The sequence below is a fragment of the Rhipicephalus microplus genome, chromosome 5 (assembly GCF_043290135.1).
Source record: "Rhipicephalus microplus isolate Deutch F79 chromosome 5, USDA_Rmic, whole genome shotgun sequence".
NCBI classification, from domain to species: Eukaryota; Metazoa; Arthropoda; class Arachnida; order Ixodida; family Ixodidae; genus Rhipicephalus; species Rhipicephalus microplus.
Window position 1 is genome coordinate 63,130,950 of NC_134704.1, and position 23,595 is coordinate 63,154,544.

The following is a 23,595-nucleotide window of genomic DNA, read 5'->3' on the forward strand; positions in this document are numbered from 1 at the left end:
CTGTTTTGCCAGACAAAGAGGGGGCTACAACTTTCGTGAAAACTTTGTACCCCGTAAATTTTCGTAGCACGGTGCACTTTCTAGGACGAGTCCTTTTGTTGACCACTGAAAGAGTATACACAAGCAGCACTGGCTTACCAACAGCACGCTCTCCTTTTCGTTTTGAAGCAGCCGTGCTGTTGGCCTCCTGAGCACCAAGCTTGCGAAGTGGTGATCGTCTCATGCCGCCACAGCATGAGGTCCTTGACTGGTTCTAAAAATAACAGCGACACCAACATCGAACGTTACCACAGTTTCTGCACCACAAGGATGCGCTTGCAATGTGTCAAACAAACCAAGCGCTATAGTACTACATCTTTAGCCGGTGCTGATGCGGGTTTTGTTTTTGGGGACATGGTTGCAGAAGTGTGAGGTATTTAAGAATTGAAACAAGCACAAGCCACCCTTCCAGCTAAAGCAATGGATTATCGGTGGGCGAAATTCAGTGCTGTCTGACATTTTCTGCTCATACTTAATGCACCTAATGTTAATCGCCTACTTAACTCTTCCATTGAGTATTAGCAGTGCAAGCCCACATCAGCTGTTGTCATTAGGATCGTGCGAATAGTGAATTTTAGGTTCGAATCGAATTCGAAGTGAATAGTGGTTTTGGTCGAATAAGTTTGAACCGAATTCGATTAGTATATATGACATATAAACAAAAATGGGCATATTTATCATGACCTAACTAACCTGCACATTAGATATATTTTTTAATCGAAATAAGGCCTCTGTGCTAATGCCCTTTTTTTTTGTTCAAAGGAAGTCAAAACGACTTTGAGTAGTAGCAGGATTTGACTGTCAGTAGGATGCAAATGATAACGTGTATAGTACGTAATGTTTTAAAATATATTATACTTATTGCATATAAACTAGCATAAGAAGCTTTTATGCTTAGACTGATGCATAAATTTGAGGGTTATATGTTCAGTTAAAGGGGCCCTGCAACACTTTTTCGAGTAGCCATGAAATGGATTCACTAAATGAACTTATTGCTTCATCAATTCACTGCCCCAAAAATTTTTAGAATCCATTCAACACAAGAAGAATTGCAAAGATTTGTTACACACTGTGATTGCATTGTCTCTTCTCTCGTCCTGATGAAAGCACCGGAAGCTAAGCAGGAAAAGATGGCACCGGGAAGAAAAATACGTCACGAACTCCTCGTGACATTGAGCACTTTTTCTTTTACCTTCGAAACACGCAGCTTTTTAGTGCAATAACACACGTACACATGAACAAGTCACAGCGGCTTCAGTAACGAGCGAGCGCCCCATGCTCAATAAAGCCAATGATTGATACAATAGCTATGACGAGTTAGTTTCGAGCTTGTGGCGTCATTTGTCGAGAGAAGAGGGCAATTTTTAGCTGACTTTGAGAATTTATTGTAAATTGCAGGCCGTGTGCTGCTTAGGCTCACATGATTAGGCTCACATGTTCTCGGTAGCCTCGATTGCCGATCGGCAGCATTTTCTGACCATGCTCAATTACTGTTGCAGAGCCCCCTTTAAACTTGATGTGGGCTTCGCAGCAAAACTGATTTTCCTTGGATAGGTGCTTTCATGGCTTAGCACCCCTACACTCCAGTGAAACTACCTTTACATGGGGGTGATGTGGATTAATAAATACCTATTCATTCATTGCGAATACTTCGAAATTTCCAATAATTTGAATTCAAATCGAAGCAAATTCGAGTACTCCACTACTAGTTCAAATATTTTTATTTTATTTTTTATTTTATTAGAATACCCCCAGGGCCCGTAGGGCATTACAGAGGGGGTGGGTACAACATATATAACACACAAGAAAAAAAGACAAAATAAAAAAACAAGTATCAGATGCGCAAATCAGGAAGGCAACATAAGTCAACTAAAAATGTATAAGAATTCAAGCACATACAAGACAAAGATAGATAATGGAAACTGCGTATAATTACAAGCATTGCTGAGAAATTGCAGTCTTGAATAACAAAGGGTCTGTTATTGATACAACGGAAGAGGGAAGGTGGTTCCAATCGGCTGCTGTTTTCGGTAAGAAGGCTGCTGAAAAGAATTTGGTGCGGCAAAACGGAATGGCAACCTTATGCTGATGATCAATGCGCGATGAGTGGTATGATGGTTGTGAAATGAGGTCTCGCTTCATTGATGGATTGTGAAAAAATATCTTATGAAAAAAATGCAGTCGCGCCAGTTTCCTCCGGACAGTTAAATTGGGTAGGTCAAGGTTAGATTTCATTTCTGATATGCTAGCAGTACGGGAATAATTAGAACAAATGAACCGAACTGAGCGGTTCTGAACAGATTCTAACGCGTTAATTAAATTTTGCTGCACGGGATCCCATATAGCGGACGCGTACTCAAGCTTTGGGCGAATTAGTGATCGGTATAATAGAATTTTGAGGGACAGCGGAGCGCGAGAAAAGTTGCGGCGTAAGTATCCTAGCGTTCGGTTAGCGTTATTACAGATGTAGGTAACATGCGTGTGCCAAGATAGATTGTTGGTAATGTAAACGCCGAGGTACTTATATGAAGAGACATGCTGGAGGGGAACGGCGTTAATTCTGTAGGTACAGGGGGGAGAAATAGATCGCCGGGTTATTGACATGCATTTAGATTTGTTAGAGTTGAGAGTCATAAGCCATTTATTGCACCAGGTTGAGACAGTTTCAAGGTCTGACTGTAGAAATTGGTTATCATATTCATTGTTTATTTCGCGGTAAATTACACAATCATCTGCAAATAACCTTATAGCGGAGTTAATGCTGTCTGGGAGATCATTAATATATATAAGAAAGAGTAAAGGGCCTAATACGGAACCTTGGGGTACGCCGGATGTTACTTTAGAAAAAGGTGAGTTATAGCCATTAGTTGTTACAAACTGAGTGCGATTAGTCAGAAAGCATTCAATCCATTTAAGAATGTTCGGGTCAATGTTTAAGGCACTAATTTTCAGGAGGAGTAATTGGTGAGGTACTTTATCGAAAGCTTTTTGAAAGTCAAGAAAAATGCAATGCACAAGTGAGCCGCGATCTAAAGCCGATCCTATGTCATTAGTAAAATAAAGAAGTTGGGTTTCACATGAGTAACTTTTTCGGAATCCGTGCTTCAAGCATTCGAACATTCGCACAAGCCTAGTTGTCATGCATAATTAGTCTTGTTATTATAAAGTGCTCTTTACAGACTAAAGAAAAAAAAGCCTGTGATAGGATACCACTGTTGTAGTTTTGACGCATGTTTCCTCAAAGCAGCAGATATTACAGAGCAAGATATCTAACTGCTTATTTGACCAACTTAGATTCATAAGTTTGCTTTTTAATTTATTACTGCGGAACTCTCATTATGTAACTTTCAGGGGGCCACACAAAACAGTCATGTAATCTGGGCGTCGTATAGTTGAAAAACTAAGAATGTAGTGACGCTCAGCCTTGCACCCCTTCCCCCTTTGAAAAAAAAAGGGGGGGGTTACAGACTGGCTATGTGAGGCCGCAGTACAACTCGGTACTTTTCAAAGTAAGGAAATTCACTGAAAATAGCGAGCGCCCCCTTGCGTGCTTTCTAATACCACTGTAAGCTGGATTTCCAGCAGCAATATTTTCTAAACAGAACTTTGTTTCCAGACTACTTTTCTAGCTACAAGCACAATCATCCCTCCACATTCCAGTGAAGGAGCGGAAGCACCACAACGGCTTTCCGCAGCAGGACTGTCACCCCTCAAGTATGTTCCCCTCCATGCAACGAGAAAATGGAAGAAACGAAATAAAGGAAAGGCAGGGGTTGATGGTAAATAGAAAAAATACAGTAAAAGCTCGTTAATTTGACACCCATTAATTCGGATAATTCGGACGGCTCTATTGGTCCAGGCCAAAGTGCATGTTAATCTATGGGACCAAACCTTCGTTATTTCATCGGAATTCGGCTCCACACCGCTTAATTCGGACAAATGCTGACGGCTGCCGCTACACAAAAGTGTGATAAAGCAGCGCTGGCACCACTGGAGTGAAACCGAAACCTGAGTGGCATCGCCATCATCATCAACTAGTGAGGGTGATCGCAGCGTCACCGAACGTCGGCGTCTTCTTTCTTCTCCACTCAGCGCCTCCGACGCCATTTTCCCTTGTGTTGTCGGAACCATCTCTTCTTGCGGAGTTCTCTTTTTCTTCCATTGTGACCGTATTTGCATGCCACCACCATCGTGCGCTACAGTGATGGAAACGCCGAAAAGTGGCAGAACTACGACGCGAAGAACTTGGCGACCAAAGTGGAAATTTTGGAAGCACTGAAGAACGGCGAATCGCGACAGCAGGTTATGACCAAGTACAACGTGAAGCGGAGCACAATGGGAAGGTACGTGAAAAATGAACAACAGATTCGACAAGCCTTCGAAAGCGAGAAGTTTTATGCCTCTAGAAAGCGGTTGCGAACCGCAGCTCATCCCTAGCTCGAAGAAGCTTTGTTCATCGCACCTCACGGGAAGTCTCGAAGGCGCTGTTAATATTAGAGGATGCTTGCCTGAACACTCCCGACAGCTTGCGTGCTGTTGGCCATTTGGAACAGTTAAGAAAAATTGTGATGTCAGCCGGAATCTGCGCAAAAACGCAGACGACAATTACAAAATACTTCAACAAATAAAGGCATGCTTCTGCAGCTTGATTTTAAATGTTGTTTTCCCTGTTCATTCGTTAATTCGGCATTAGGTTAATTCGGGCAGTTTTTCCGGTCCCGTGAAATCCGAATTAACGAGCTTTTACTGTAGTTGCCCGGCTAGTTCGTGATCGAGGTTATCTGGTTGATAAGAAACTTGCCCACCATTTAGCAAACTGTCCATTACATCACTTTTAAACATGACAGTGATACACCTGTTGAATATGTGAACGAATCTTTTATCTGAAACTTAAAAAAAACAAACAAGTCCACATCACATCTCATTTCAATAAATCATGTCTGAAAATTGCCTGCCCGTAAAAATGAAAACAGAACCACATTGGGCTCCCATCAACAGCCTACAATCAGAGTGGTCACATATAAGGTTACAGCCACCACAATATGGCAATGAAGCATATTATGCAGCAGGTTCACTTAGGATGATTTCTCGCGCGACTGAAATTCACGTGGCTCGTATTTGTTCATTGTGAATTGCGACTCGTCATTTGCCCCCTCAATACTGAACACTTTTGTGAAGAAACAATTATTTTACACGTTGAAGACAGCAGCAGCATGTCTTTTTTGAGTGTGCAAGGCATGCAAATGTGAACTGCATATAGAAAGTGAGATCTTCGGCTGCTTGTTGGCCAGAAAAGCTTCCACGAGCTGAAAATGAAAAAATTGGGAACCTCGAAGACCAGCTTAATCTACTCCATGATGATGATGATGATATATGGTGTTTTTTGGCGCAAGGGCCATTTGATGGCCAAAGAGCGCCAGTTCATGGGACAACGAATGTGGACAATGATTGTGATTAGCGGCTGTATAAGGGCCATAAAATTCCTCGCGGTAAGGCGGGTAAAAACATACAGGTAATAAAATCATGATCATGCCGTGAAATGTGTGTGTGGTGTGAATAGATGACAAAAGTTGGTGATAATGTAAAACGATGGTGGACATGTATGGCATTAGCACAAGTACCTCACTGGATCATACCCTTGCATCCAAGGGCCGTGAGGCAAGTGCTTTCCTGTGTAGCCACCGCAGCAAAAACCTCCCTGGAGAGGTCATGCTACGGGATGCCCGGGTGTATGATATGAAAATTATGAAGTTCTTTTAAAAACGCTAACAATGATTTATGACTAAAAAGCGGTTCCCTACCGACGAACATTGTAGGGTGTAAAGGTATATGTTGTCGGTAGGGTAATGGAAAATGTTGTTTTCTTAGAGTTTCTAAGTGTTTGCACTGGATTAGTATGTGAAGGACTGTTAATGTTTCACCACATTTGTCACACAATGGTGGATCGTCTCCAGACAAAAGATAGGTGTGTGTCGCGTATGTGTGTCCTATCCTGAGTCTCGTTAGTATTATATCTGTATGACGCGATTTCGATACGGGAAGCCAATGACCAAGGTGTGGCTTAATAACGTGTAGTTTGTTTTGTGTGTGTGTATCCCACTTGCTCTGCCAGTATACCCTGAGGCTTCGTTTGAGAGACGGCTTAAGATCAAGGGCCGGGATTGATATGGGTGTAGGGGCAGTGCTTTTGTGGACGGATGCAGCGAGTTGATCCGCCCTCACGTTGCCTTGAATCTCACGGTGCCCTGGCACCCAGCACACAACAACATGTTGTTTGAGTGTGTAGAGTGTGCACAAAATGGAGTAAAGTGAGACAAGGACCGGGTTTTTTTGTTTTTTAAGACTGTGCAGAGCCGTTACCACACTGAGGGAGTCCGTGTAAATTACTGCTTTTGGTATTTGTAATTGTTTGATGTGTTTAGCTGCCACAAGTATAGCGTAAGCTTCTGCTGTGAAGATACTTGTGCCTGGATGTAGAGGGCCAGCATCCGAAAAGGATGGGCCGACAGCAGAATAGGACACAGAGGAGTTGGATTTGGAGGCATCTGTAAAGAACTCAGGACGTGTGTATTTGTGTTGAAGTTCCAGAAAGTATGTTCGGATATGGGCAATAGGCGCATGTTTTGTAACTTCTAGAAAGGACACATCACAGTCTATAATCTGCCATTGCCACGGTGGTGGATATGCAACAGGAGCCATTAGGCTGTGTTCAAGTGAGACTCCAGTTTCCTCAGCTAGACTTTTCAGGCGAACTGAGAAGGGCTGCCTCATCGAAGGCCTGTTTTGAAACAGAATTGAGCTCGACAAATCATTAAGAGTAGAGTATGAGGGGTGCTTCTTATCCGCTTTCACCTTAAGGAAATATACAAAAGACATGTAAGTTCTCTGCAGATGAAGCGACCACTCATTTGACTCAACATAAAGGCTTTCTATGGGGCTGGTGCGAAAAGCACCCGTAGAAAGGCGGATGCCCAAATGGTGCACGGGGTCCAGCATCTTCAAAGCACTTTGAGTTGCAGACTGACAAACAACGGCCCCATAATCTAAGCGGGTGCGAACGAGGCTTCGATACAGATTCATGAGGCATTGCCTGTCACTACCCCAAGTAGTACGTGACAACACTTTTATAACATTCATGGCTTTTAAACATTTTGTTTTTATATACTTTATGTGTGGCACCAAGGTCAACTTGTTGTCCAAGATTAAGCCTAAGAATTTATGTTCGGCTTTGACGGACAGACGTTGCCCGTTCAGTCGAATGTCAGGTTCCGAGTGCATGCCTCTCTTTCGAGAGAACAAGACACACATGCTTTTTTGTGGGTTAAGTCGAAATCCGTTTTCATCTGCCCATTTGGAGACCTTGTTTAAACCCAGCTGAACCTGTCGCTCACACATTGCCAAGTTGCATGCCTTGAAGCCAAGCTGGACGTCGTCGACATATGTACAATAGAACATATTGCGGGGGATGGACAAGTGCAAGGAATTCATTTTGATGAGAAAAAGTGTGCAGCTAAGTACACCACCTTGTGGCACGCCTGTTTCCTGGACAAATATTTGGGAAAGAACCGTGCCCACTCGGACACGGAATGTCCGGTTTGACAGGTAACTTTCAATTATTTGAAACATTCTTCCGCGCACGCCAAGGTGAGACAGGTCTCTTATAATTCCAAAACGCCATGTTGTATCATAAGCCTTTTCGATATCGAGGAACACAGAGAGAAAATATTGTTTATGGACGAAGGCGTCTCTTATCTGTGCCTCGATACGAACGAGGTGGTCTGTGGTGGATCTACTTTCTCGAAACCCGCACTGAAATGGGTCGAGCAAATTGTTTGTTTCAAGAATATGTAGAAGTCGGCAGTTTATCATTTTTTCGAATACTTTGCACAAGCAGCTTGTAAGTGCAATAGGCCTATAACTTGAAGCTAAAGAAGGGTCCTTGCCCTCTTTCAAAATGGGAATAATAATAGCCTCTTTCCAGGAGGTAGGGATAGTGCCAGAAAACCAGATAGCATTGTATAAACAAAGTAAGGTTTTTCGTGTTTCGGCTGGTAGGTTTTTTAACATTTCATACACCACACGGTCAGAACCTGGGGCAGAAGTACTGCAGGAGTTTAGAGATGTCCGGAGCTCAGCTAGACTGAAAGCTTGGTTATATGCCTCGTATCTAGTGGATTTATGTTCTAGTTTCTGCTTTTCTATTCTTGTTCTGTATTTTTGGAAAGTGTCAGTATAGTGGGACGAGCTGGACACCCGTTCAAAGTGTGCACCGAGGAAGTTTGCCTGATCTTCCAAGGTATCACCCTGAGTGTTTACGAGTGGAAGTGTGTGTACTTGTTTTCCTGCTATCCTACCGACCATGTTCCAGACTTTAGCCCCCTGTGTGTATGAATTAATCCCTGACAAAAACTTCTGCCAGCTTCCTCTTCTGGCCTGCCGACGCGTTCTCCTGCCTTGAGACTTTATTTTCTTAAAGCTCTCAAGGTTTTCCGCTGTCGGCAAGTTGCGCAGCAACCTCCATGCCCGGTTCTGTTCCTTTCGCGCATTACGACACTCTGTGTTCCACCATGGGACGTGTCGCTTGCCGGGCTGTCCAGATGTTTGTGGGATGCATTTGGCTGCTGTGTTAATAAGAAGAGCTGTGAAGTACTGCACAGCTTCATCTATGCTTAGCCCACATATGTCAGTCCAAGATAAGTGAGCTTTGTTATGAAACTGTTCCCAGTCGGCTTTGTGTATAAGCCATTTGGGAACTCGTGGAGGATATTCGTATGATGTTTGTGTACTCAAAACGACAGGAAAATGGTCGCTTCCGTAGGGATTATTTAGAACTTTCCATTGGAGTAATGGTACAGGTGAAGGAGATGCGATGCTGAGATCTATGGAAGAGTAGGTTTTGTTGGCAAGGTTATAATATGTTGCCTCTTTCCTATTCAACAGACAGGCGCCGGAGGAAAAAAGGAACTGTTCAATGAGACGACCTCGTGCGTCGCAGCGAGAATCACCCCATAGACTGCTATGAGCATTCAGGTCACCAAGGACCAGATAAGGTTCGGGTAGTTGGTCTATTAAGGACTCGAATTCTCGTTTTCCGAGACGGTGGTGTGGGGGTATGTACAGAGAGCAGATGGTGACGAGCTTGTTGAAAAGAACTGCTCGAACAGCCACTGCCCCTAGTGTTGTTTGCAGTGGTAAATGTGTGCATGCTACTTTTTGATTAACAATAATGGCTACACCGCCGGATGATGCCGCAGCATCATCTCTGTCCTTTCGGAAGAGAACATACCGACGCAAAAAATTCGTGTTTTTAGATTTTAAATGAGTTTCCTGTACACACAGCACTTTCGGCGAATGTTTGCAAAAGAGCTCTTGAACATCATCGAGGTTTCTAAGGAGTCCTCTGACGTTCCAATGTATTATTTGTGTTGCCATATTGGAGGTAACGTAGTGCTGTGTGTAAAGAACAATGGGTGTGTCTGCTTCTTAAGCTAAGCGTTAAGACTCAAAGAACAGGGCCGTCGCCGGGCCCCGTTATTGGCTTTTTATTTCTTTTGGCGCGCTCCAGGGAGCTACGCCGATCTTTCTGCACCAGGGGTGCCGTGGTGTCCATTGCCTCCTCAGAGGCACTGCGTGCCCGCATTTGCGAGCTGATGTTCTGGGCTTGGGACCTCGCCTGGTGAGACGAGGCCTTCATATCGGCCGACCCTGGGGTCTCCTTCACCTCGGGGGGCGAAACCTTCGGTCCTCTTGGGCTAGAGGTCGAAGGAACCTCCTTTGGTGCTGGGATACCCTGGCCGCTGCAAGAGCTTGCAGTGGCCTTGGTTGTCGCCGTGGGGACGAGTGGCAGGGCAGCCTTGGCTGTTCCCGCCGTGGGTGGGGGCATTGGCGACCACCTGGGCACACTGTGCCTGGCATGGGCAGTTGCCACAGGCCATTGTAGTGCTGGCCCCTGTTGCACTACATCGGCAAACGGTGGTTTGTTTGTGAAAAGTCCACATACTTGTTGACGGGCTTCTCGGAAAGTAATGTTTTGTGTGATTTTGATTGTAACAATTTCTTTTTACTTTTTCCATGTTGGACAGGTTCGGGAGTATGCGGGATGGGCACCATCGCAGTTTGCGCAGTGGGCCCCATCCTCCACCTTACACTCGTCCGTAGCGTGTCCTGTGGTGGCACACTTTCCGCAGGTGAGTTGGCCGCGGCAACTTTGAGAGCCGTGACCAAAACGCTGGCATTTGAAGCAACGTCATGGGTTGGGAATGTAAGGTCTCACATTCAACTTCAAGTATCCTGTTTCGAGATGTTCAGGCAGGGTGCTGGTGCAAAATGTCACAATTATGTGTTTTGTTGGGATTTCCTTCTTTTCACGCCTAATTTTGATTCTTTGTACTTGTGTCACCTGCTGGTCCTTCCAGCCCTCGAGGAGCTCACCTTCAGTCAGGTCAAGCAAGTCTTGATCAGATACAACGCCTCGGGAAGTGTTGAGTGAGCGGTGTGGTGTAATTGAGATAGGTATGTTTCCAAACGATTCTAGTTTTGAGAGGTTTTCATACTGGCTCTGACTTTTTACCTCGAGGAGGAGATCCCCACTGGCCATTCTTGTAGCCTGGTAACCTGGTCCAAGTGCAGTGGTGAGGCATTTGGAAACAATGAAAGGCGAAATAGTTCTGGCGTTCTTTTCAGCGGTTTCACAATGGATTACATGATAGCGGGGAAAGGTTTCTTTCGGTTTGCTGAAATAATTGCAAAAGTCTTCGGTGCGCCCTCTCTTCGGGAGAGGACGATCGTGCAATGAAGGGAGAGAAGAAAAAGCCATAAACTAAATGTGCGTTCGGCAGCCACGCCAGCCGCCCACCATGGAGCCCAACACGGGGACGTGACAAGTCCTAAATTTATATGAGGCATGTCAACGTCAGCTGTACACAGCTGCTATAACCAAATGTATTGTGCCCAAGACACAAGACACATACACAAGGTTAACCCTTGCCGCCAGGAAAAATCGGAAGTAAATGGAAGAGAGAAGAAGACAGGATAGATTTAAAGACGAGAAAAGACTAAGATGTAGAGAGAGAGAGAAATAGGAAAAGGCGACTACCGACTTCCCCTGGGTGGGTCAGCCCAGGGGTGCCGTCTACGTGAAGCCGGGGCCAAAGGGGTGTGTTGCCTCTGCCGGGGGGCCTTAATGGTCCAATCACCCAGCATCGGCTCAACCCCCAGGATCCCCTTTTCCCCGGACACGGCAAAGCCACGCACGGCTAGGCGTGGGAGGGAGTAGAAACTCCCCCGTTAGCTCGGGTCCGTGGTGTCGCTACACACCAAACGCCTACTTGTGCAGGCGCCCCTGCGGGAATCTACTCCATGTACATCGAGCATGTTAAGTTAACGGCCCTGGAACACACAAGCAAACGAGGCGTATCCAGAAACCATCTTGAAGTACAGTGCAGACCACTTATAACGTAACCGCTTTTTGCGCGGGACCGGTTATAACGTGGGTTTTTTTGACCACCAATATGTCACCCATAGAACTCAATGTATAGGCCGACCGTTTATTGCATAGGCGCGTGAAGGAGAATACCGGTTATAGCGCGGAGTTTTTAGGCGCGCGACCATAAAATCGGCGAACGGAGCACGGTCAGCACGGTTTCCTGGCGGCATTCCCGGCGCGCCGGAACGTTAAGAGTGCGAGCGGGAGGGCACACGTGGAGACCGCCGTGAAAAGTCAAACATTGCAGAGGAGAAGAGAGGGTACAGTAGGAAGGGAGTCGGGGAGACCATGGAAAGAGGGAGCGTATTTTCGTCACCGTGGCGACCGTGGCAGCGCCCAATCCAGGTGCGCCCTGTGCGGAGTGGGGGAGAGAAGCGGTAGCATGCTTTTTTTTTTTCTCAACCTCGTTCTTTTGCCTCTTTGGATTTGCTGTGTGTGCTTCGCCGTGTCGTTGCCGTCTGAGAGCCCAGAGCACGTGTGTTGCGTAGCTCCTGTCTTCATGGCGTCGGCGGCGTCTTCAAACGGTGTGAAAAAACGCCGTGCCTTATCGCTGGAGATTAAGGAAGGCGTAGGTGGCGGCGAAATACGGCATTTCCGACACGACCGTGTCGACCATCTACAAAAACAAGGACAAACTGCGGCAGCAACTGCAGCAAGATTCGTCTTCCCTGTCACGGAAGAGAATACGTACGTCAAAATACGAAGACGTGGACGCAGGGCTGTTCAGGTGGTTCCGCGAAGTTAGGGCTCAGAGCATCCCAGTAAGTGACCCCATGCTCCAACAAAAGGCCAAGTGTCTCGGAGCTCTTTTAGGCCACGACGACTTCAATCCACTCAACGGGTAGATTCAGCGTTTTAAAGATCGCCATGGCATCAGCTGCAAAGTGGTGTGCAGAGAAAGCGGCGCTGTCGACGACGAGTCTATCGAAGTCTGGTTTCGCTAGAACTTGGAGAGTATGCTGTCGACCTATACTGACAGAAACATTTATAATGCCGATGAAGCTGGTTTATTTTACAACCTTTTGCCCAACCGCACGCTTGCGCTGAAAGGCGAAGCCTGCTCCGGCCGCAAGGTCTCAAAGGAGCACATAACTGTATTGTTTTGCGCCAATTTGGACGGGAGCGACAAGCGCCGCCGCTTTGTCATAGGTAAATCGGCAAGGCCACGTTGCTTTAAAAAGGGAGAGTGCCTGCCAGTGACCTACAAAGCCAATAAAAAGGCGTGGATGACACAGGATTTGTTCACCAGCTGGCTTTGCAAGTGTGATGAGGATATGGTGGCAGAGAAGCGGCGGGTCGTGCTTATCCTCGACAACTGCACGGCCCACAACGTCAAGCCGAAGTTGACCGCAGTCAACCTAAAGTTTTTGCCTGCCAACACTACAGCAAAAAGTCAACCTCTCGACCAGGGTGTCATCGCAACCGTAAAGGCGCTGTACAAAAAGCGCATTTGCGAGAGAGTTTTGCTGAGCATGCAGCAGCAGCAGCAGCCTCTTAAAGCGAACTTAAGAGGCGCAATTGACATGGTGGTCACTACATGATGCAAGATAAAGGCCGATACCATAAGCAAGTGTTTCAAGAGGGCAGGCATCGTGTGCAATGCAGAGGCTCTGGAAGACGATGAGCAGAGCGACACGTCGCTCGCCGATGAGACCCTCAACACTGACGACGTGTGGTCCTGCCTCGTTGACAGCAACTTTGTAACCGCCACCAACACTTTCCAAGAATTTGTCGATGCCGCGGAGTCGGAGATTTCTGTCTGCAAGGAAACGAGCACAGATGACACGATCGCCGCAGCGGTGCGCAGTAGTGCAGAGGTTGGAACGGACGACGAGTCGGACGGCGAAGACGATGTCGACCCAACGCCAGAACCAGATTTCCCGTGCAAAGACGCATTGGAATACCTCGCTAAAGTGAAAACGTACTGCGCGAAAAACAGTTTGAGCGAGAAATCGCTTCAGTGCTTAAGCTTTGTGGAGGACGAAATTGTTCGCAGCGCTGTTCGCAAGCATCGCCAGACGAAAATAATGGCGTTCTTCCGCTGATGCCGGACTTGAGAACTTTGTTTCCGTGCGGTGTTGTGATTGTGTTGAATGTGTCTGCGAGTAAAAAGTGTAGTAAATTGCTTTTGAAAGGTGGGTTGCCCTTTTGACATAGGCAAAGGCCGAAAAAAGAATGCTTTGGTTATAACGCGGTACCGCTTATAGCGCGGATTTTTACAACTCCCATGACTTATGTTATAAGCGGTCTACACTGTAAAAGAAAAACTAGATCACAGAAGATAGTGAACTGCCAGGAAAATAAATTTTTCATTCTAATAAGGCAAATTGTATGTGTCTCACTCTCTGTCTATTTAAGGGGACGTCAGTTTTGAATTAAATAGCAGGTTAAACTCGTATTTATTTTAAACACAACTACATTTAGAGCCTTTACATTCGAGTTTAAAAAGGGAAATTTTTTTAATGAACGATGCCACAACGTTGTCCTATAATGCGAGTTCAGTGTAAAAAACAGTGTCATGTAACCGAGGTTTTTCAATATATTATTTATGTGCGGTTTTTGCCAGAATTGAGCTCATTTATCAAAAAATAAGGTTCATTTAATTGGGGAGGGTATAACCAAGGTTCCACAAAATACAACTGGGTGCATTCACTGAAGAATGACGATAAGTGTCCGGCGACCTCATTTAATCTTGCCAAAAAAAAAAACACACAAACATTCTCTCTGTCCGAATCCCCAGAACCATGACACTAATGTTAGCGTCGTGAGAGAAACGCCGTTTTCACTAAAAAAGTTTGAAATTTCCACGGAGCTGGAACTACATTTTGCAAATTTAGCTAAAGTGGAATTTTCATTAGGTCCTACCAGAAATTGTTATAGCTGTATGTCAAAAGCATTTTTTCAACACACTATTATTAGTATGTGTTAAGAAAATTGTGTTTACCTTGCTTTGTTTGAGCTTTTATTTTGAAATTTCAATAAAAATATCGCACATACAGCACTTCGCTCAGCGACACGTTTTTTTGAGGGCTAGTTGGTTCATGGCTTCTTGATGGAAAAATGCATTAGTGCAATGCAACGTACAAACCGACAAAGACACCAGTCCCAACCCCTCTGTCTGTGTCACAGTGCACTAGTATATTTCTCCTTCAAGACAGTACTTCGGTCTACGAACCCTCAAAAAGAAAAGTTTCCATGCAAACACAGCTTCCACCACTCACAGCATTGTCGGCGGTTGCAGTCGGCTGTGGCACCTTCTTGTCGCAATGGACAACACACTCGGGTGGAGTGCAACACTTGGGCGACTTCGTGCAAGGAGATGGCGACTTTTCGGACCGAACTGCCTCGGGCATCGGGGACGGACTTTTGCGTGCTGCTGTGACACAGGGTTCTTTCCGTGGGACGGGGGACGAAGGGGACGGAGGAGTACCCGCCTGATCGACGGACTTGGATGCCTGGGCGGCTTCCACTGCGTTCTTCTGAATAACCTGAATAAAAGAAATAGAGTCACGACGAGACATTACAGCCCACACCTCGAAGGGCCCCCGAACCACCTAGAGGTCGAAATTAAGCTCTAATGTTGCAGTTGTGGAAGAGTCTAGAATGAGAAGTTTTCGAAATTATGCCATGATAGTAAAGTTACAGCTGTTTGACAATGCAAAAGAGGCCTTCGCTCGTTTTACTCTTTCCTTCCTCTGTTCATCAGCTCATATCCTGGAGCTTGTCGCTCTTCCTCGCGGTGCGAGGAAGAAGAGCGACAAGCACATACACCCGCAAGCAGGCAAACAGGTACGTTACGTGAATAACGCAAACAGGCACGATCCTTGACGTCACCGCAATCTTTTAGGATTACCAAATGGCCTGGAGAGGAGAAGAGATTGTGCCTTGGAACATGTGGGGAACCCACAGCTCGTAACGCTGCCACATTTGGCATTGTTGATCGTGACGACATTTTGAACTCGATGCGTGCACTTAATTCAAAGGTAAAAAAGAATTATCACGGGTGTTTTAGGGGAATCTCAGGTACGCCAAAGCAAAATAATAAATTATTTTAGACTGATAAGGTGTGCTGTGAAAGCTCCACAGTCTAATTTCACCACCATGAGTTTAATGATAGACAAGAAAATCAATGTCCAAAGTTTCGCTTCTAAATTTCCAGCCCAGATTCCTGGTAAAGATGTCACGAATTTAAGAGTTTCTTCAGCAATTTGGGCACATTGGCTCAACGAAAATTTTAAGAACTTGTACTGTCATATCTCAGGCTATCAATAATATGGTTCTCTTAGACTACTCAGTAACTGCGGAGGCCTCAGTTAATAGTGTGAATGTCTATAACGTCATGAGCGGCAAGGAAGCATCAAGGTAATGTTCCCACTCACATGTTGTTTTTTGCAAGTTTGCTCGCTTACCAACTGTTTTCTCACAAGCATTGTTTGTTTTTAGTATTGTATAAGAGTAGTGTACAAACACGTGAAAAATATTTTTTCTGTTTAGTGTTATTTTAATTACTCAGAAATAGGCTTGCTTGGCTGCACTTACTGTGCAAATGAGGAAGAGACAGTGCTGTTTTACTTGTGTCACTGCATATTATATGGACGTCAGACTTTGTCTTAAAAGCTTTTGTTTTATAGTGCCATTGAGATGTGACTGTGTAGCCACCCCTTTGAAGAGTGTCACAATGTTTCTGAATGGCATGGAACACAAACTTGCTGAATGTTCTCATTTACTCAGCTAATTATTATCGTGCTACATAGGAAACCAATAAATTGAGCCAAAAGTAGGAAACACTACATAGCACCCAACACACCTGTTTGAGCAAGCCAAGTTTCTTGGCTGCCTCGTCCTCAAACGAGGGCACAGCGGCTCCATTCGAGGAGTCTCCTGCCGCCAGCCTAGCGTTCAGAGTCTCCATCACGGCAGCCTTCATCTCCTTCGCCTTGCCGCCGAACGATTTCATTAGCTTGATGACTTCGGGGTCCCTCGGAAACGCAACAGGAGGCTCCGCCTTCTTATCGGAGACTGGGGACTCTGATCTCTCTTTGGCAACGGGGGCCTCCGTAGTTTCGGGAACCTCTGCAGCTGGCGAATCCAGGCAAGGAGAGTGAACCTCACCGTTGGCGACCACTTCGGCTTCTGCAGGCACTGCGACGCACCCAGCATTGTCATCAGTGGCAGGGTCTTCCTCCTGCTTCACCGAATCTTCTGGGCTTGCATCCTACATGTGTGATGAAAACATGAAACACACTGACACACTGCTGAACATGCTCTCTACACACTTGCCTTGCGTAAAATGACTGCCACGTTTTGCAATCATGTTCAAGGAGCTGTACTTAGTTATTCGTATATTTAGAGCCCATTCCAACCTTGACGCAATAATGGTAAAATTAATTACCAAACAAGGAAAAACAAGCTTGCAATTTTTAGCCACAATTTAGACCATGGCATGACGTGACAAGGAACGCTCTTGACAACGTCGCTGGCGAGGAGGATACTCAATCATTTAGGAAGTAATAGTACATTCCTTGATTAGCCATTTCCAAGCACTCTAATTACACACATCACGCTCGGCAGGTCGAAATTGAGTGCTCTGACTAATACATCGCACCGGTTCTTTCAGAGCTGCATGCACCAATTTGGAGTACCCTGAGGCGCTCTCAATTTCACTTCAAAGCCCGATAAAGATCCAACCAAGCGACTCCCTTACGTCTATCTGCTCACAACACCGGGTTCGGTAGCCTGTTTTTTCATCCGTCCTCCGACTGTTCCAGAGCGGCAGCAAATTCCATTTTAATATGAATTCTCTTTCTCGGATCAAGAGCGAGCTCCACATTAATGCAATTTGAGTCTCAGCACGGTGGCACCCAGTCAAATGTACCATTTGTTTTATCACTGGGCACTAAATAATACAGTGCACCTGAAAATAAGAACTGTCTTAATTATTTACCATTTCTTTTATTTACGGCCCCTCTTAGGAGAGGGGTACTCACAAGTGAAAATTGCATTCGAGTTGAATAAACTTGCTTGCTTGCAAATGTCATTTTTGTTTAATTATGTTAGCTGTTCCCTAGTTGCATACAGCTAACCACATTAATAGTAAGTGTGACTATGTTCAAGTGATAGTAAGCTTCCTCGTGCGACGCACATGTCAGGATTTCTTGGCATCGTGGCGGTCAAGCACAGTTTCACATTACATACCGCACAATGCCACAGAGGCAATGACCCTAGCAAACGTGTCCAGAGTCGACCAAATCATTATGCCTCGCTTATGACACATTCTCTAGGCAAGTTTTTCTAGCAGTACAATAAAGTGCACAAAAGCACAAATCAACAGATTGTAAAGACTGCGTTAGCAAAACTTCTAACGAGTATTTTGTAGGTTCGCCTACGTTGATTTGCTCGTAACTCCTCAAACTTCTGTCTCACTGTCACTCATTTTCCCATTGTAGCTTTCTTTCAACGAAGACATAAAACATAAAACGGAAGCACGCGACATACTTACTAACACTGTGACTCTAGCCAATGTTTTATTTTTGTATTAGCTGAAACACTGCCAGATTAAACAAGAGTTAAACGTGCGTGCTTCCGCCAGTTTCAGTGCGTAAAGCTCACAGCGAGGATCTTGAGGTGCCCCTTTTATACATAACCACCAGACCTTTCGGCGAATCTTTCCACTAGGCGCACTTAGCGAAACCTCTTTGACTGTATTCCACCATAAGAAACGAGTGCACGGTTCACGAGAGGCGCTCACGAGTTGATTCCTTGCGCACCCCTCATCTCGTGCGCTACTCGCACAAGGTAACGAGGCGTAATCGTGGGAGGGCACACGTGCAACGCAGCGGGATTACCGGCAGCTCCGAGCAGCACGCTAGGCGCTAAAAACACGCCGAAATGCAACGCCTTACCAAATTAGGAACGACCGTCTTTGCATCTCGCGCTTCTTCTTGGGTCACCAGTTCCGCTCTTTGTACTTCGGTTTCCATCACAGCTCGGGAAATGGACAACGGCACTGCAACGACTCAGCTTTCGTGGCAGGCAGAACGTTTTTTTTTTTTTTTTTTTTTTCGCGAAGGCGTCTATCAGAATGGTTAGAGCTCTGAATCTGCTTGAGGCTCAGTTGCCTATCTGCATCCGAAAATAAGACAAAACTACAGTACCGCACGCGCCGACAACAGAGGAAAACGCAATAACAAGGCACAACTGCGAGCGCACGTGAAAGAGAGCCAGTTATATTTACGGTCTCTCTATTCCACCGCTAGATTGAGCTCCGAAAAAACTAAAGGCGCTCGGAATGCACAAAAATAGACTTCACGACGCGTAGAGCACCGCCATGCCTTTCAAGCGCAGGAAGCAAGCGCACACGCGGTTTCAGCCATGCCGCACGATTTCGCCAAATATATTGCGGCAGTCAAAAAAAATATTTAGGTGTAATGTTCTAAATAAAACTTTGATATTTTAACATAATAAACTTTTTACAAGTAGCTATAAAACTGGTTGGGCATGTAGTGAGTGCGCTTTGAAGTTTTGAGTTGGTTTCGAGATCATGCAGGCAACAAGGGCACCGGCGCAGTCGCCATTGTTTATGCGATGGAGTCCGTAGTGGAAGAGAAGAATGATAATGAGAAGCCGATTGACCGGGAAAAGGTTTGTGCATTCCCTCAGAAGTCGTGCGGGTGCTTCGAGTATGCATTCAAACACCCGCACGGCCAAACTTAGCACTGTCGGCCCAATCACTGCCTCGATTGCAACGATGCGAGCGGTGCTACTTTCAGTCTCGCGAGTTCCAACTCCGTTTCCCACGCAGACCTGTCCGCTGCTGTTGCGGGTATTCCTCAACAACTCCAGGCATCATTCCATGAGCGAGTACTCCAGGGGCAACGTGCCGAGCAACGAACTGCAGATCTACACCTGGTGAGTTTCGAAAGCTTATATTGATGCGCCGTCTCGGCAACTGACGTGCGTTGTTCGAACCTGCTTCGACTCCCAAACTTGGCGGTACACTTCGAACCCGTTGAATTTGTTACGTCCTGTTGAAGATGCGAGTACGCCAACGCAATCTTGCTTGCTTCTGTGACGATATGCCGTCATGAATTGTGCTGGCGTGCTCTGAACACCTCTGACTGGCGCCATGCAGTAAAGGGTTGATAGTAATGAGCGGGCGACTCAATTTCAACGCTTCTCACGCCCAATGTAGTCCGCTTAGCGCGTACAGCACAGCTTGTCATACGTACTATCCAGTGTCGTAGCCAAAGACGGGGAGAGGGAATTGGGGGGGGGGGGGTAAACTTCTATATATACACGTACAAACGCACGCACAAACATACCTTCAGGAATGTTGAATCCCCCCCCTCCGCAAAAAATTCTAGCTGTGCCTCTGGTATTATCTCCAAATCGGAGGTGCCATGCCAATAGTAAATTTCTAGTACAGTACCTCGTATTTCACAGTCTTGTGGTCTTTTCGTCGTGTCTGTTTCACTGCGAGGCGCCGACTGGTTCGTATTGACTATTTTGTTGGAGGAATTGATCGCAGTGTTAACTCGACACAAGGGCAAAAGAAAAGGCAACACATGCAGCACTACTATCAACAATGATGTTTATTTTTCCGGACCTCGACTTTATTAAATATACCGCAATTTTAACAGTAAACAAAAGCCTTGTGGTGATAACATCTAATGTGCTCGAGGGAGTCGCCAATACCGCAGTATAATAACAAGTAATGACTGGACAGTACCAGGATGTGAGCATTTTGGCAGGAAGCTTAATATTTTTGTTGGCATAGCTTTCTAATATAAATATCAACGGGAGCATTGATATGCTCATTTTCTATGATGAGGCGGGTGATCTCGTTCTTGTTACGACCCAAAACGATAGTCTGGTAAAAGTTTTGCTGAAAGACACACAAATTAGTTACTGAAAACTTTGATAGAACTATCATTTTGGGTCGTCTTGAGGACGAGATGACCCTCCTCATTGTAGGAGCTGAACATATGGACATTCTTGGTAATGTTTGTGATAGTAAGCCATTTCTCTGTTTGTGTTAGTAAGCCATTTCTAACGTTGTCGACAAAAAGTTATGCTTACTGCGAAAACGCCCGCATTTGGGTACTATCCAGTTATCATCTTTTATGATGCTGCTGTATGGGTGACTCCCACATGTACGTCTGTTGTTATCAACCGGTTGCCTTTGTTCATGGCTACCTATATATATCTGTGATTTTCCGTTAAACATTAAGTTGATAGACAGTGCATGTGTGATCGTTTTCTGCTCTGTCCATGTTTCGTTTGCTCTGGCCATCACTACTTTTGTGTCTAACAAAGAAAAACAAACCCTTAAATTTCCATTCTTTCGTTTTAAAATGTCTGGCATTTTGGGAAACAAGGCGAGGACGAGCATAGCACTATTCGACGCGTAAGATGGGTCGCAAGCTTTAAAATTGCACGCTTAAATGGTGCATACTGGGTCATTGCGCCTGCATGCATCATGCTAAAAGCTCATTTCACTTTCAGGATGGACGCTACCTTGAAGGAGCTTACGAGCCTCGTCAAAGAAGTGAACAGAGATGCACGGCGGAAGGGCACCTTCTTTGACTTTGCGTTGGTATTCCCTGATGTGCGAGGTCCAGGCTATCGCATGCGGGACATCGGCACCACCTGCTCGGGGCAGAAAGGCTCAGACGACAACAAGACCCTCAACGCATGCAGGTTTCAGATCGGCGACTACCTGGACATTGCCATTTCGACGCCTCCCATGCGCGGTGGACCGGTTCCACCTTCGAGGCGCGGCAGGCAGTCCGGCTTCTAGCCCATGTGACCTTTAAATTCAAGAACATGTTCCATCTGTACAAAATAAACACTTTTCCGTCTTGTAACACATGGTAAATTGAGACTGTTTGCTTTCTTACACTGCTATCAACATCAAATGAAACTCGGAACTACGGCAAACATTAGAAATGGTATAGTGTGTGCTGTCTAGTCATCACCGTTGCCAAGTGGGCAGCACCCTAGACAGCGCTGCACATGTCCACAGTGATGTCTGGATCAGTTTCCGATAAGTACACAAGAGGGAACTCTGGCGCCAGTGTGTATGGGAGCTTCAACGCACAGTGCTTCAGCCGACGTGGGTATGGTGAGTAGTACACACATTTGTCTAAACTTCATTCTTTCGGCTCCCTCTGGCTTCGTTTGGTCTGAAGCCGCTTTGTCTCAAGACGACAATCAACAAATGTTCAGCAGTTTCGCTTCACCACCTCAACTTTTTACCCCTGTATTCACAAACGTTTTTCGGCTCGACTTTCACCCTTCACTTGACATTGTTGAGCTCTGCGCCGCTGCTCGGCTGAAAATGGCGCTGCGCTACTCAAGAATCGAAGAGGATTATCGCTAATACGCAGTGACTTGTCCTGCCTAGAGGCGGCGCTCCCATCAGCTTTTTCGAGTGAAGGGACGTTCTAGAATACTGGGGTTGTCTCACCAATTCAATGTGGATCACAATGATCTATTCATTTTCCAAAACAAACGTGAAAGCACAAGAATAAACGAAGCCGCAAGCACACAGACTGCGCAAATTTGTCAACCAATGGTGTTTGAATGAGTGTAGCGCCAGAGTGCCCTCTAGTTAATTTTAGGAAACTTTATGGTCTGGATGGTATGCACCATACTACTTGTAATCTTTGCCGCTGTTAAGTTTCATTAGACGCTGATAGTAGGCCTGTATTATTAAGTGAAAGTTATAAGATAGAGGTGCAGAGACAGAAATGCAGAGTTAATTTTAACTGTAGTCAGATACAACTTGCAAAGTCTCTCATCCTTGAAGGCAGATGAATATGTGCATGCACTGTAGAATGACGTTATAGCCAGACGACGAGCGACTGTCATCCAGCCTATCAGTGACACTATTTCTCTAGTCAGTCACCTAGGAAGGGCTTCTCTAGACTTTTTGACTTGCATCTAATTATAGAGAATTCCTGTGGCTTCCAATCGTGTAGTGGTGAATGGGTAGAGAATACCTGTGGGTTGCTACCATGTATTGGTGAATGGGCACGAAAAATGCGAGAATAAAAAATGAGGGATGACTGTGACTGGGCATTCATATGATCAGTTGTCACCACAAGCACACTGTTGCAAGTGTAGATACCTCATGCAGTCGCAGTAAGTTACACGTTTGGGTGTACTACTTTGTACAGCACATCATCAGCCATTCACAATGATGTCTGTCGAGGTTATGGTCACAGGATATTTCGTTTCAGCAAGTGCACTTGTCCAGACAAGCTAAATTGCTATAGAGCATTTGTAGCGGTTTTATGCAAATGCGTGGTAGGGCACGTTCCGCATTACTGCAGTAAAACTACCATAGTAAAACTATCATTGTCCTTAAAGCTGCCCATATTGCCACATGGCCTGCCATGCTTGGTTTGGCTATTAAAGGCGAAGCATTTGTCAACGAACTTCGGTGACTTTGAGCATGTCTATCTATCTAGCCGCCTACTACTTTTAGCTCTCCTGGCCGTTTTGATAATGGTATCGATACCAAGGTTGGTATGGCATAACATGACTGTATGAAGTACATATTTGACTAGTCATAACATGAAAATTTTGACCTGTATGTCATGATTTACATTTCGTGGTCCTGCAGCTTTTGCGGTAGTTTTGTTCACATGGCATGTTGCAAAACTGGTATGGCATGGCATGATTGCATGACGAACACAAGCGACAAACCCTAACATGAAAATAATGACATGCGTGTCGTGTAACATGACTACATGCCACGCTCATGATGCGCTGGCGGCGGTTTCCCTAGCTTCACTTATACCAAATTTGGTATTACAGGATGAGAATGGATGACGAAGGTATGATACTGGTGCAAACATATTGCTACGGGGTGCCACAAATGATCTCCCCGTAACAATATTATAAACATGAGATGCGTGTCATGTAACAACATGACTACATGAAACACTGATGATGCGCTCACGGCCGTTTCACTAGCTTCACATATGCCAAATTCGGTATTACACGACGTCAAGAAAGACGAAGGTATCTGACTGGTGCAAACATAATATTTTTGAGATGCGTGT

The 23,595-nt window shown here is 45.5% G+C and overlaps 2 protein-coding genes across 4 annotated transcripts in view; one reads left to right on the forward strand and one right to left on the reverse strand.

The window, feature by feature from the left end:
• The window catches only part of LOC119173831 (alpha-taxilin), a 124,351-nt gene that overhangs the window by 24,344 nt on the left and 76,412 nt on the right, over positions 1–23,595 (reverse strand). Inside the window, exons 1-4 of one of the 3 annotated variants that reach the window (XM_075895597.1) lie at positions 19,493–19,670; positions 16,332–16,739; positions 14,746–15,012; positions 139–253 (exon numbers count right to left, since the gene is read on the reverse strand). In XM_075895597.1, the coding sequence (XP_075751712.1) occupies positions 139–253; positions 14,746–15,012; positions 16,332–16,739; positions 19,493–19,651 (949 nt within the window). In that variant the 5' untranslated portion in view covers positions 19,652–19,670. Of the gene's footprint in view, positions 1–138; positions 254–14,745; positions 15,013–16,331; positions 16,740–18,426; positions 18,881–19,492; positions 19,671–23,595 lie in introns of those variants that run through there. The other 2 variants (XM_075895598.1, XM_075895599.1) reach the window with 2 other exon arrangements.
• On the forward strand, positions 19,009–21,390 carry Bin1 (histone deacetylase complex subunit SAP18). Its single transcript, XM_037425387.2, has 3 exons — positions 19,009–19,165; positions 19,326–19,432; positions 21,029–21,390. The coding sequence occupies exons 1-3, from the start codon at positions 19,109–19,111 to the stop codon at positions 21,321–21,323; spliced, it is 459 nt and encodes a 152-aa protein (XP_037281284.1). The 5' UTR covers positions 19,009–19,108; the 3' UTR covers positions 21,324–21,390.